This window comes from Vulpes vulpes, chromosome 14 (assembly GCF_048418805.1).
Source record: "Vulpes vulpes isolate BD-2025 chromosome 14, VulVul3, whole genome shotgun sequence".
NCBI lineage: Eukaryota > Metazoa > Chordata > Mammalia > Carnivora > Canidae > Vulpes > Vulpes vulpes.
In genome coordinates, this window is record NC_132793.1 from 113,005,487 (window position 1) to 113,020,724 (window position 15,238).

Here is a 15,238-nt window from a genome sequence, read left to right on the forward strand (position 1 = left end):
TGATCATGACACAGCAGTAAGTTGTATTCATAGGTGTTACCATAGATAAGACATAAGCTTCAAATTAAAGGTCCTTTATCTGATATTGAACCTTTACCTAAAGGTTTTTTTTAATCTAATATTGAACAATATTCATACACATTTGGTAGCTACTGATTTCCCAAGTATTTTCTGCATGACAAATTGAGAAATGAATCATTATCCAGTAACTTGCATATATATTGTTACTGTTTCAAGGAATGCCAGTAAATCAGGTGCAATTACTAGATAGAGATATGTTTCTTAGAACAGATTGACTTTTCTCTTCCTATCTTTTGTCCCAGCCTTTACGCTCAGAAACTTGTTTTCAAAGATTGATGCCAAATCACTTCCTCTTTTAAAGTTAACAAAGCTTCTTATAATTTGAATTCGGTTTACTCTGAAGGATTGCAGAATCTGGCAATCTTCCTGGGCCCACTTATTTGTGGGGAAAAAAGTAAAAATTACTGAAGTCATAGGGGGCAATCGTGTCACCATGAAGAGTGGTAAGAATCTAATTTTTAGCTGTTACAGGACAGGTGGGAAAGAGGTGAGCTAGGAAAGGTGGACTATATGGTACCATTGTCATTTCATCTGTGAAAAATAAAATCTAGAAGTCCTTTATATAACTTTGCTCAGGTTATTAGTGCAGAGCAAGGTGACGTGTGCTTTTGGTTCTTGGGATGCCTGCCTCTGCTTCGTCTGTTCATTTCCCTTCCTTGTCCATCTGTCTGCTATCCATCCATGCCCTTGCACATCCAGACATTGCCTGCTAGCTGCAATAGCCCTGTGGTCATGGGCATCAGTGTTTGAATCCAGCTCTGCTGGTCACTGGCAATGAATTTCCATCTCCAGTAATTAATTTAACCATGCTATTGCTCTGTGTTCTCATCTGTACAACAGGATAACTAGAAGAGATGTCATTATAGTAAAATAAGGTTGCAGGTGAAGAATTTAGAGCAGTATCTAAAGCATAGTAAGGGCTCAATAAATCATGATTAAGGAAGGCGAAGTAGAGAAGAGATTTCAGGAGCAATTGTCATTAGAAAAGGCAAGAAAGGAAGTAGTTTAAGGTGGGAGTGAATGTGGGATGTTTATTTATTTTTAAAGATTTATTTATTTTAGAGGGAGAGAGATAAGGAGAGAGTGAGCAAAGGGGAGGAGGGGCAGAGGGAGAGGGAGAGAGAATCCCAAGCAGACTCCCCACTGAGCATAGACATGGGGAGTTTAGGGAACTTGATCACTCATTACCTGCAGCTCCCTTTTCACCTTTCTCTCCTTTCCTGCCGTCTCTACCATCTCGTCCTGGAAGGCCGATCCGACCATGGGGCCCAGGGGAACCATTTGCTCCAGGGGGTCCTGGAGGTCCAGGTAAGCCAGGAATGCTACAGATATATCTTGGGGAGTAGCTCTCTCCTTTGAACTGATTACCTCGAGGCTGTCCACTGGCACAAATGGCAAAACTTGTAACATAGAGCAAGATAAACATCTTTGGCTCTGGAAAAGAAACACAGGGACATAAATGCACCCTCTCGGGGGAGAGTTTTGGCATAAATGAACATGAGAATTAGACCACTCACTCCAGTGCTCACCTCTCCATGCATGTAGAAAGCCTCAGTTTACTCTCATAATTTCCTTGGAAACTATGAATGCATTACTGATAGAGAGTTCTCAGTGCCCCACCCAAGGGTTGGTGGAGATGAAGGCTTGGTTTAAACAATTTCAAAATAAACGCACTTGTTGCATTATTTCCTGTAGGGTCAATGATGGATCTTGAAAAATGAGGCTTTCTTTTTGCAAAAATAATGCATTATTTTTAGGAAATTAGAAATGCAAATGAGTAAGACAAACATTAACATTATTCTCACCACTAGAAATAATTACAACTTACATTTTGATACATACACCCTTCTGGTCTTTCGATGCTGTGGAGAAAATTGATATTATGGCACTCTTGTATTTTTTAAACTTTTTTCACTTAACAGTGATATATAATGAGCATCTTCTCATGTCAAAAATTATTCATAAGATTTTTAAAAAGTTGTATTTTTCTCCACTATCCTTAATGTACACGATTTGCCATCATAGATATTTCCTTCCAGTTTTCCGCCAGTATAAATGCTATGCTAGACATCTGTATGTCTAATCTTTGATGTATCCATGATTGTTTCCTTTGAATTTATGGGCTTTTTAAAGCAGGAGAAAAGAAGTGGCATTTTCAGGAAAACCATGTTTTTCACTTGATAATCATGTGTAAAACCAATTACTGTTAATTGGAGTACTGTGCATTGTCCTGCAGGGGGGTCTCAAACTTTAATTTAAAATCTGTAGGATATAATGCCCTGGTGAACCATTAAGCCGTTAGCACCAAGGCTCAATTAAAGAGCTGAGTGAAATTAAACCATGCATGGTGCCACGTGCTCCTGGGGAAGCAGACAACAGGTCTCTTCAGCTATGATTTAATAGGACTTGGTTTTTCTCTCCACAAATAGGATCCTGAAATGACAGATCATTTATTAGCATGACATTTGACATTTAAACTGAGAGGTGGGCCGTATAGGCTGGGACACCTGAGTTTCTAGGCTAAATGGTCCTTAGGATTATCAGCTTCTTGGATGGGAGATTGTATACACATGGTTTCAGAGTGGTGTAAATTAATAGTTTTTGGATAGTTGGACCTGTGCTTTAATAAGAAATCTCAACAATGCTTGACGTATATGCCTGGCATTATGCTCGCCCAAAGGAAATAATCATAAAATGTGAAAAAAGCAATCGGATGGAGTTTCCTTGTTTTTTGACAGCCACATCAGAAAATTAACCAGGCACACTGTACCAGTTTTATGACACCCATGGGAAAATTGCAACATCTTGGAATTAGACCTAGAAATTTGCCAGAGCATAGGAATGACAAACAGAAAAACACAGTATGCACATGTGGTTCAAAATATGTCTGATTCCTAGAAATCTTATTAGTGAAAAACTAAAGCAACTTACCCAAATATAGGCTTTGTATCTTTGACCAAATCTTCATGTTACCAATGTCTCTCACCCCCAATCTCCCCTTCCCCAAATCCAGGAGAATATTTTTGCTGTGTACTGTCTGCTATAATGTAGCATGAATTCAAAATTAGTGATCCCATTGCTCAACTGGGATTAAGGCCCTTTGGAGAAGCCCATCAGATCTGATAAAGATACGAGCCCTTTCAAGAGTCTTCCAGATGAAAGAAAATGAAAGAACATTTTATCCATACCTCTGACATGGTTAAAACAAACTACAATGAGTTAATTACTAGCTTTTTCTTGTAAAAAACTGATTAAAGGAGGTTTTAAGAAGGAATTTGAAAGACAAGAACATGCTCATAGAAGATACTCATAAAAAGGTGTTTAAAGAGACATGGAATGGGCTTCTGTAGCTAAGGCCAGGATTTGATTCTAAGTGGGACTTGAAATTATGTGGAGAGAGGGCACTTTGGGCAGTGGCATCTCAGGCACTGTAGTGGAGATGCTGAAAAACACAAACACGCCAGTACTCAGGGACCAGTCTATGAAGAAGTTTGTAGTAAGAGTGATGGTGGGTAGAATGATATTAACATTTCCAATAGCCAGGCTAAAAAGTGCTCAAAGAAGGTAAAAACTAACACAACTAAAACCGATGCATTCATCAAACAAATGGTTTGCCTTTCATTGACAAATGCATTAGAATATTGTCTGTATAGTAGTCTAAATGCTGGAAGCATCTTCAGTTAGAATTTTATCATTTTTTTTTGAGAGGGAGGGGGGTAGGGGTAAGGGGAGAGGGAGAGGAAGAGAGAATCTTAAGCAGGCTCCATGCTCAGAGTGGAGCACAATGTAGGGCTCAGTCTCAACCCTGGGATCATGACCCATGCCAAAATCAAGAGTTGGACGCTTAACTGAGCCACCTGGGTGCCCCTCCCAGTTAAAATTTTTGAAAGTCACTCAAAATGATTATCCATTAATAATCCTCATCAGAATTGAGGAACAATATGATATGCTTCCTGATGCATGACGACAGCATGGTGGTAAGTGGCCACTTGAGTCTTGGGACTCAATTTATTGGGATGACAAAGAGGTATCAGGTATAATGGAAACTACAGTGGCATCACCTTGCCATGGTCCTTCATTTTACTGAAAAGTCAAAGGCCTCATGGTACATCATCTTCAGGGCTCTATTTGATTAGGCATTTACACTTGTTACTTCCCTGCTTCTTCCACTATTCTCCTTCCCGCTCTCCAGCTCCAGTCACTCTGAATTCCTTGGGTTTCTCAAAGACACCAGGAATATTCTACCTTAGGGCCTTCACGCTGTCTCTTCCCTCTGTCTAGAAGTCTCTGCCCCCAGACATCCACATGTCTTACTCTCTCATCACTCTCTTTTCTGCCCTCTCCCTGAAGCCAATTATTATACTGTACAATTATCTTTTATACCTCCTGACCCCCCCATTCTGCTCTACTGTTTTCTCTTTTTCTTTGTACTCATCATCTCTAAGTCACTAAATTATTATGTTTATTGTGCTTTAAAAATATTGAAGATCTCCATCTGATAGAAGGTAATCTCCATGAGGGGCAAGGATTTTGTCCTACTCATTGACTTCTACAACCATCTAGAACACTCTGTAGCACAAAACATCAAGTTGTGGAAAAGGAGGAAGATTTTTTGGGGGAGGTGGGTTTGAGTTTTGTGGGAAAAAAAAAGAAAAAAAACTATAGATTATCTACCATATGGATACATTACACTTAACTAGTCTCCTACTGATGAGTATTTGGGATATTTTCATTCTTGTATAAGCAATAGTGCAATCAATCAATCTCTCTCTCTTTTATTTGTACATAGTTCATTATTTGAGCAGCAAATAGCTTGTTCCCAGTTTGCCTTTTCCTGCATTTAAAAATATTTTTTACCATAAAAACATTCTTGGGCACGTGGGTGGTTCAGTTGGTTGAGCGTCTCCCTTTGGCTTAGTTCATGATCCTGGAGTCCTGGGATCAAGCCCCAAGTCAATCTCTTCACTCCTTCTTCCTCTGCTCCTCTTCCCCAGCTCATGCTTTCTCTCGTGCTATCTCTGGCATGCTTTCTCTCTCTCTCTCAAATAAATCAATAAAATCTTAAAAAAAAGAAAACCCCAACATTCTTGAAGTTCAATTTATTGTGTTTGAAAGGCCTTCCTCACTTCAGGATAATAAAAAAAATTCTCCCATTTTCAGTTCTTTTGTTGTTTCACTTGTTCACATTTAATATTTGACCCATTATAATGTTTCTTTCTTTCTTTCTTTCTTTCTTTCTTTCTTTCTTTCTTTCTTTCTTTCTTTCTTTCTTTCTCTCTCTCTCTCTCTCTCTCTTTCTTTCTTTCTTTTTTTTCAGTTGAAGATTATTTATTTGAGAGAGAACAGGAGAGAAAGAGAGAAAGAGAGAATAGGGAATGGGGCAGAGGGAGAGGAAGAGAGAATCTTAAATAGACTCTGAGCACAGAGCCTGACGCAGGGCTCAATCTCATGACCCTTGGGATCACGACCTGGGCTGAAACCAAGAGTTGGATGCTTAACCGACTCTGCAACCCAGGTGATCCTAGAATATTTCTGATAACAAGTGTGAGATAGAGATCCAACTGTATATTTTCAACACCTGTATTGAATAATCCATCTTTCACCCACTCTCCCACCAGTTTGTAGTGAACTTGGTTATTTTGGCTGGGACAAAATTATGTGGGTCATGGTTTTATAAACATTACAATATTTTTTACAGCAATATTTATTGAGATTTAATTTAGACATTATAAATTTCATCAGTTTGAAGTATTCAGCTCAATGTACACTATAATCCAATTTTAGATCACTTTCAGAACTACAGCAAGAAACCTCAGACACATTTGCAGTCACTCCTCATACAAAATATTTTGATGGATTGTATTGAATATGCAAATTTATGTAGAATATGTGCTAAAATGTATTTTTTCTCAACATCATGCTCCTTTGGAGTGAGAAAATCAAAGCTCTGGAAATATTGTTAATCTTGAACAGATCTGTCCTGGGATGTTAATGGATTCTATTTTTCTGTAGGGATTACAAAGTAACAGATTTTTAGTTTTTTTAAATTTCTATTTACTCTGTGGTACTTTAGATTTCACAGCCTTTGTGTGAATGTGTATTTTGAATTTGTAAAGCATGAATGTAAGCATGTAGTGTCTTGTGAGATTTTTAGTGATAGAATCCTTTGTTCTTGCTAAACTAGCCATGAAAAATACTTGAAGAAATACTGAACAAATCATTGCAAAAACTGAACTTTTAGGTAATGCACCCATGGATTGATATTCCTTCTTTTTTTTAAAAAAAATAAGATAAACTCATATGTATACAGCCAACTTATAGTTGACAAGGAGCCAAGAATACTTACTTCGTGGAGAAAGAATAGTCTCTTCAATAAATGGTGTTGGGAAAACTGGCTATTTACATGCAAAAGAATGAAGTTGTATCCCTAACTTAACACCCCTCAAAAGATCAACCTGAAATGGATTGAAGACTTAAATATAAGACCCCAAACCATAAAACCTCTAGAAGAAAACATAGGTAAAAAGATCTTGACATTGGTCTTGGCAACAGTATTTTTGGATATGACACCAAAATACAAACAACAAAAGCATAAAATAAACAAGTGGGGCTACTTCCAACTAAAAAGCTTCTGCCTAGCACAAGAGATATTACAAAAAATGAAAAAAACCTAAAGAATGAGAGAATTGCAAACCATATATCATGTAAGGGGTTAATACCTAAATTATAAAAGGAATTTATAGAATTTAACAGGAAAAAACAAATAATCTTCTTAAAAATGGACAAAGAATCTGAATAGACATTTTTCCAACAAAGACATACAAACAGCTAACAGGTACATGAAGAGATGCTTAACATCATTAGTCATTAGGAGAGTGCAAGTCAAAACCACAATGAGGTATTGCCTTACATCTGTCAGAATGGCTATCATCAAAAAGAGAAGGGATAATAAATTTTGCTGAGTTTATGGAGAAAAGGGAACCCTTGTGCACTGCTGGTGAGAATGTAAATTGGTATAGCCACTATGGAAAACAATATAGAGATTTCTCGAAAAATTAAAAATACAACTACCATGTGATCCAGCAACCCTACTTCTGCATATATATCTGAAGGAGACGAAAACAGGATATCAAAGAACTATCTGGACTCTCAGGTTCATTGCAGCATTATTTACAATAGCCAAGACATGGAAGCAACCTAAATGTCCATTGACAAATGAATGATAAAGAGAATGTGGTATAAATATAATGGACTACTATTCAGCCATGAAAGAAGGATATCCTGTCATTTGTGACATGATGGATGAACCATAAAAGCATTATAGTATGTGAAATAAGTCAGAGAAAGACAAATACTGTATGATTCAACTTACATGTTGAATCTAAAACTCTGAATTCATATAAACAGAGAATAGAATGGTGGTTGTCAGCGGCTGGAGGGTGGGGGAAATGGAGAGACGCTGGTGAAATAATTCAACCTCTACTTATAAGCTGAATAAATTTTGGGGATATAATGTGCAGCATGGTGTCTATAATTAATATTGTCTTGTATATTGAAAGAGAATACATCTTACTGCATGTTATTACTACACACAAAAAATGTTCTTACTGCACACAAAAATGATAATTATGTGAGGTGATGGATGTGTTAACTAATCTTACTTTAATAATCATTTCACAATACATGCAGGTATCAAACCTTTACATTGTAGACCTTAAGCTTACACAATGTTATATGTCACTTGTAGCTCAATAAAGCTGGAAAAAAAAAAACGTAGTTGGTAGAATGTAAAATGCTGCACTGCTGCGCAAAACAGTAAATTAAGTCCTCAAAAAATTTAATCTAGAATTATCATATGATCCAATAATTCCACTTCCGGGTATTTATCTAAAAGAAGCGAAAAAAGGGACTCAGATATTTGTACACTCATGCTCATAGCAGCATTATTTACGAGAACCAAAAGGTGGATACCTTTACGAGAACCACCCAGCTGCCATCAACAGACAAATGGATAGACACAATATGGTACACATATACAATGGAATATTATTCAACCATTAAAAGGAAGGGAATTTCAACCCATTTTACAATTTGGAGGAATCTCAAAAACTTGATGCTAAGTGAAACAAGCTAGTCTCAAAAGGACAAATATTGTATGATTTTTACCTATATGATGTATCTAGAATAGTCACAGTTGTAGAGACATAAAGTCAAACAGTTGTTGCCAAAGGCTAGGGAGAGGGGTTGGGGGGCTAACATTTAATGAATGCAGAGTTTCAGTTGGTGAAGATGAAAAAGTTCTGGAGATGCATGGTGGTGTGATGGTTGTACAACAGTGTGAATATACTTGCTGCCACAGAACTGTACACTTCAAAATTGTGAAGTATATATTAGGTATATTTTACCAAAATAAAAAAATACTAAGTGAAAAAAGCAAGATATGCTGGGATGCAGGGAATATACTAGTATTTTTATTACTGTGCTGGGTGTTTTCAAACATTGCTTACTTCATCCTTACACTGCTTTTATGCAGTAGATGATATTACCTTCATTTTATAAATAAGAAAATTGAGACTGAGGGCTCACATCCAGATAGTCATAAAGATGGCACAGGCAGGATTTGAACTGAGCTCTTTTTGTCTCCAAACACTCAAATTTTCTCCAACATCATGTGAGGGGAAACTGTAATATTACTTCATGACAAAGGGCTGGACTCGATTATTAATTTGACTTGAGAATATATTTTGCCTGGAAGTCATTAGGAAGAAGATAGGTAACTAGGGGTGACCTAAATACGACATATCCTTGGCCTGCAGAGGAAGAGATTTCATAATAGCAGTCTCGGTCCTTCTCACTAGGAGTAAGCAAGACAGGGTGGGGACCTGAGGTGCTCATATCCTAGCTGTTTCTGTTGTGTGGTTCCTCAGCTCTGTCCTTGGGCTCCAGTATTCCTCCTCAGAACTGCCTCTCCGGTTGGCCATGGAATACCTTCCTTTCTGTCACTGTGCAGCGTGCAGCACCTCACAAACACACTGGGTTATGACTATCTATTGCTTTTTCTCCACCAAAAGATAAACTCTGTACCACCAACATTTAGGACCAAGGCTAGGCTGCAGTAGAGGCTCACCAAAGGTTGGATGAAGAAAATATTTATTCATCAATATTTCCTTCAAGAACAGCTTGTGATTTTTAAAGCTTTGGCTGCTTTATGTAAAGTGCTATGATGGCACGACAGTAAAAAAAAAAATGCTGACATTTGGCAAACATTTGTAGTCTACAGAGCAACATTAAGTTCATATCATTTTTCTAAAAGACCCTTTCGTGGTAGGTTGGACTGGGAACTGATGTCTCAAGAAGTCAGGTAACTTGTCTATGGCCACAAAGCGAGTGTCAGGCCAGAGATTTGAACCCAGGCCTTCAGTTTCATGGATTTTTCTAACAGAGCTGTCTGTTTAATAAATTCAGAAACTCCCGTAATGAAACGGGCCACTGCATCTACATTTGCCAAAGTTCTATAAAAAGAGTAAACATCATACCTTGCTCTGGGTTGGTGGGTTGCTCCAGGATTCTAAATCCACAAGAGACTGAGGATCTTTCATGAGAGCTTCGGCGAAAAACTTGCTTTGGTACCAGACAGAAAAAGAGATCCAAGTTCTCAGAGGTTTCCAAACAGTTGTGCTAAAAATAAATTTTCTCCTTTAGTCCCAAAGAGCCAGAGGCCCTGGAAGTCATTCATGGGGTGAGGCTCAATCAGGGGCCGGTCAGAATTACAGTTTTGTTTGAGATAAACCTTAAGCTCCCGCTTTCTTTGGTAAGTTTAGAGGTGCTTCCATCTCTGTGTGTCGTGGCCTCTTTTGCAGATTTGTTTACTTAAATTTTTCCTTCTTCATTTGTTTTCCACTGAGTGGAAGTTTCAGGAAAAAAATTACTCACTGACTGGAAATTAGTTGTTAACTTAGAGAAAAGAGTCATTTCCTATTTGAAAATTTTCAAGGTAGAATCTTCAAATTCTGGAGATTGGGTGTGGTTTCATGGAATAAACAAGGAGAGGTGGTAAATATTCTTGGCAAATATGGCGGGAAAAAGAGTCCGTCATCCTATGGAAATGGAAGAGGGTGCTGTGAAATGGAAGAGGGTTATGAGTACTGCACTGATCTTTTCTTTGTTCTCTGTTGAATGGGTAAATGATTGGGTATTTTTGGAAGACTGACATGTCTTTGTTACTGTAGAGAACTGATCATAACAACTCAAAAGGCAGAATGGTTCTCCAAAGCCTGCGACTACTAATCTTCGATGCAATCAATTTCTTTGTTTCCTTCTGATACGTACTTCTCACGTCTCCTTAGCAACAGCAATATATAATTCATGATGTCATTTATGGAAATTCAGTGACTGAAAAATCTTGTTTTTATCTTGCTTTCCCTACCATTCTTCTCAAGCCTTTGAGAATGCTAATCGGAAGAAGTCTTTTCAAAGTTATTGAAGTGGATACTGGTGATAAATTTGACCAAGAAGGTGGATGAGGTTGTCACCCAGATAAACTTCATTTTGTTCTAGCCATCCACCCTCCCATCTGGAGGAAATGGTGTTTTGAACTTGTTGGCTATCCAAAATATGATGCTATCACAAGGTAGTGAAAACCATACCTTGGGCACAGAGTGAGACAGTTTTTTGTTAAATTAGAGTAGGATCTTTTATTTTCAATTGAGTAAATTTGACATGTAGCATTGTTGCAGTTTAAGGTGTAAAGTGTGTTACTTGATATATTTATATATTGTAATATGATTGTTGTTATATTACATCATTATAGTACAATAATATTGCCTATATTCATTATATTGTGCTTTAGATCTTTAAGACTTACTGAATACTCGTTATAAGTTAGTACCCTTAAACATCATCTGTTTTCTCCCCCTCCTCCTCTGATAACCACCATTTTATAGAGTATGATCTTAATCAGATGGAGTCCCTGAGCTTGTCTTCTCATCTTCAAAATGAAATATCTTCCATTATTTCTAAGTTTTCTCACAGTTCTTTATGTTCTCCAACAAAGTGCTTGTACGTGATGAGACGGAATTTATAAAAAATGCCACATCTATACATATGGATAGAGATACAAGTCACTTTGAAGGAGATATTTATTGAGAGAAGTCACTCAAGTGCCATGCATACAAGGAGGCACTTGGTAGTAGCTCAATGATTTCTCCTCTCAGGGATTTTTAGCTGGAGAGGTGTTGGGATTATTTGCTTAAAGCACCCATCGTCTTCTAGAAGGAAGGAACCAGGGGTCCAATTCTCTTCCATGATGCAAATTTAGAGAAATTAGTCATGAACTATAGGGTTGGCCTGGTTGAAAGCCTATCATCAACAAAGGACATGGTAGTTCACAGAAGGAATTGACCAGGAGGTAAGTGGGAATCTGGGCAAAAAAATCTAAAGGATTTGGGGGTGGTGGCTTTGGTATAGTATATAAGTGAGATTGCAAGCTTGTCTACTTTTGGTCATTCTGTCGGGGCAGATATCCTTTGGGGGACTGTGGTGAAACACACTGTGGTGAACTAAAAGGATTATTATATTGAAACTTAGTAAGGGGGAATTACTGGGGTCAACAAGAGCATACCCTACAAAAGCCTCTACTGGAATGTGCATTACTAGTGTTCAACAGTGTCACCATTTGGTGGCTAAATCAATGGGAAGGGTGGACAATCAAAGATTTTTGTTTTGTATGTTTTACCTAAGTTGGGAGTAGGAATGGCCTCTCTGAGCCAAGCAAGCCCCTATAATTCTTAGATTGTTCATGGAAGGAAGGATTTAGGTCTTGGGTAATCTATGTGCTAATGAAAGCAAATGGGGTCCTAGCAATTCATTGAAAGCAAAGAAAGGCATGACCATAATGAACTTCAACAGGCAAAGCAGGTCATTGGGGTAAAATGCTTCAGTTAGTTCAGTGCCAGGAGAACATCACACAATAACCCTTTGTCATGTGTAAGACAGCTTTGACTCTCTGTCTTAAAGGAATCTTCCCACTCCCTATACTGAAGGGTTTGAACTGGCTAAACTAGAAAACCAGTCTTTATAAGCTTAATTTCAGGTATTTCAGCCTTTGGATGTGTTAATTTATATAAAGTTGTGACTTCTTAATGGTTTTTTCTCATTCACTCTTTGAAATAGCACAATCTTTGTCAAAGAACTTAGAAATAGTTTCTTGACTTCCAAAAGAGACAGAGGTATTCTTATGTTACTGGCTTATCATGGCCAACTATTGATACAATTTACGGGTATTTATATCTGCTTTCTTGTGTCATTTGCAGCTTCCTTAATTTCCCTTTAATGTTTGATGATAAAGTTTCTTGTATTGTTAAGGTATCACACTATTTTTTCTGTTCTGCAATATTAGATTTTAAAAATAATTTTTCATCTGAGATAACTCATTATAATCTGTATCTTCTCAGACATATTCTTCACAAAGAGAACTAGCCTTTGAAATTGTCTCCTAGAGCAGTCGGAGCTCTGATGGAGCTAAAGCTTGTTAGTGACTATTTCACTCAGCATTTTTGATGCCTTTTTTTTAGAGACAATGGTGAAAGTGATGGGTAAAATAATATGTTGAAGTCAGTATTAGCTTAGAGTAAAAAAAAAAAATCAGATTCTATTTTTACCTTCCAGTCATGCCAAGGCCAAGGTCTTCCTCTATTTTTCCTATGCAGAGAAGTTTTTTCTCTCATCTTGTGCTTTTGTTTTCCTGTAGCCTTAACTCACTTTTCAACTGAAATCAGTTCAATCTAGGCCAATCCAAGCAATGTCCACAAAGCATCTAACAATGTGCTGGTTCAGCTCTCAAGAAAAGGGTTCAAGTTTGTAGTTTTGCCAATTTTCTTGGTGTAAATATTCCCACAATGGGGGTGCATGTATTTTTTTTTTATTTAATATTTTCGTTTTCTTTGGGTATATACTGAGTGGTGAAATTATGAGATCATGTGATATTTTTAATATTTTGAGGAACCTCCATCCTGTATTCTGCAGTGGCTGCACCAATTTACTATTCTCACCAACAGTTCACAATGGTTTTTTCTCCACATCCTTGCCAGCATTTGTTATTTCTTGTCTTTTTTATTTTAGCCATTCTGATAGGTGTAAGGTGATGTCTCATTGTAGTTTTGATTTGCATTTCCCTCATTTCCCTGATGATGAATGATTAAAAAAAAAACTAAACCAAAACACCTCCCATCATGGCCGGTTTCAAGCCACCTGACCTTGACCAAATGCAAAGTTGGGAAGATGTGTGCAGAACTGGCCATTTTGCTGGGTACTAGAATTATTTTTTTAAAAAGGTTCTAGCTGATATACAATAAGCAATTATATGCTAGGACATTATATCATTACTTTCCTTAATCTTCACTATAACCTCTTGAGGTGAGTAACTTTATCATTTCCTTTTTATAGATGAAGACTATAAGTAGTCTGATTCATAGTTGGCTCACCAGCCACCATACCATATACCTCCCTAAGGTGTGGCTAACTTTACAAGATCAGGTTCCTGCCTGAAAGCTAGGTGGAATGCACACCTGACTCCTCCCCCTCCCTGGAGCACTGGATTCTGTCTGGAATCTAATCTCTTTTTTGCTCCTGTGCCTTACTTATTTTATGTCCTCTGGCTTGCAAGTTCCTGCTAACCATGTCTTTCCTATGTCCCTTTCTTCATCTGCTCACATTTTTAATCCTTAATCATTGCTTTGTCCAGAAAGTCTCCTTGATAGTTCAGAAAGTCTCCCTGATGCTCCCCATCAGGTACAGCCTTATCTTCCCTTGAGCCCTCCTGACACATTATTTGGACCTTTCTTATGCTCCTTGGCTCATGCATTCTCAATTAGGTCTATTAATTCAGCATATAAGCAGATCAGGTCAAAGTATTTATATTTTTCAAAATTTCTATGCGTAATTCTGATGGACAGCCAGGTTTGGGGAATGATCTAATCTTCTCTTGTTGAAATGATGGCCTACTTTTTAATCCTTCCAAACAACAAAGTTCCAGGGATACAAATCCGGTTTTCTCCCTCTTTCATCTTGTTCTCCTATTCATTACCTCATCAAATATTTATTGAGCTGTTACTACATGGTAGCTATTGAATTCTTGGATTGGTATTCAAGGGTGAGTAAACATAAAGCCCTTATAGGGGAAAAGTCTAGTGAAGAAGACAGACACTCATCAAATAATCACAGAACTATATTTAGTAAGATGTTAGTTTGGACTTCCCATCATCTTGGAGTTTCAATTTAGGATTCAAAACAAATTATAATGGGCAATCAATATCCACACATCCATTTAAGACTTGCTAAAAACAGCTGGATCTGATACTGTCCAGCATCCACTTCCCATCCATGTAAGAGAAAGCTAGAAGTTCCAAAATGATTCATGGCTGAAGAAAACTTTCAGAGTAGAGACCTATTAGCTGATAAGAGAGTGCTGAGGAGCTCTTCCCTCCTTTCCTGTGAGGAAGGTAAGGGAAGAATGATACTCACTCTGTGGCCAAATGGCAAGGACCCCAAGAGATCACTGATAGTGTGAAAGTTGCTTGCAAGAAAGAAGCTAATAATTCTCAGTTAGATATTTAACTAAACCATAAATCTGTAAGCCTTGCAGCTTTCATGGGATCAGAGAAATGTGATAAACAGGTTCTAGGGGAGCTTGACCCACCCCTGGAGGTTGATGTCCTATGGAATCATAGAAATGAGAGAATTATAGTTCTATAAAGGCAGAAGGCTGTCAGAGAAGGGAGCCAGTGTAGGGGTAGCCATTATTAGAGAGGCAAGGGTTCATGAGTTTCCTAAGAAACAGATGGTACTAAGGATCCAGCTGGAGTTGGGCCATCTAGATGGGACTCTATACTAGGACAAAGTCCTCTTAGATCAAGGAAGACAGTAAGAAGCCACTGAGTATATCACGAGTACAGAAGCTCAGGCTGGTGTGGGCCAATGCAAAGTACCAAACAAAGAGCAGATCACCCATTCAGGGGACTGTATATATGGAGGTCTCTCAAAAAACTTCCAATGATCCTGGGAATATGTTTAATTAGAGATAGCTGGCATTTAAAGACTTGGAGCACCTGTATGTGGCAGGAGATAACCATACAAATAGCACATATTGAGCAAAAATACT

The 15,238-nt window shown here is 37.8% G+C and overlaps 1 protein-coding gene across 3 annotated transcripts in view; it reads right to left on the reverse strand.

The window, feature by feature from the left end:
• C1QTNF7 (C1q and TNF related 7) overlaps positions 1-15,238 on the reverse strand; it is a 73,377-nt gene that overhangs the window by 7,968 nt on the left and 50,171 nt on the right. For 2 of the 3 annotated variants that reach the window (XM_025998441.2, XM_072737760.1), the window contains one exon: positions 1,270-1,515. In XM_025998441.2, the coding sequence (XP_025854226.1) occupies positions 1,270-1,507 (238 nt within the window). In that variant the 5' untranslated portion in view covers positions 1,508-1,515. Of the gene's footprint in view, positions 1-1,269; positions 1,516-9,617; positions 10,215-15,238 lie in introns of those variants that run through there. The other variant, XM_025998450.2, reaches the window with a different exon arrangement.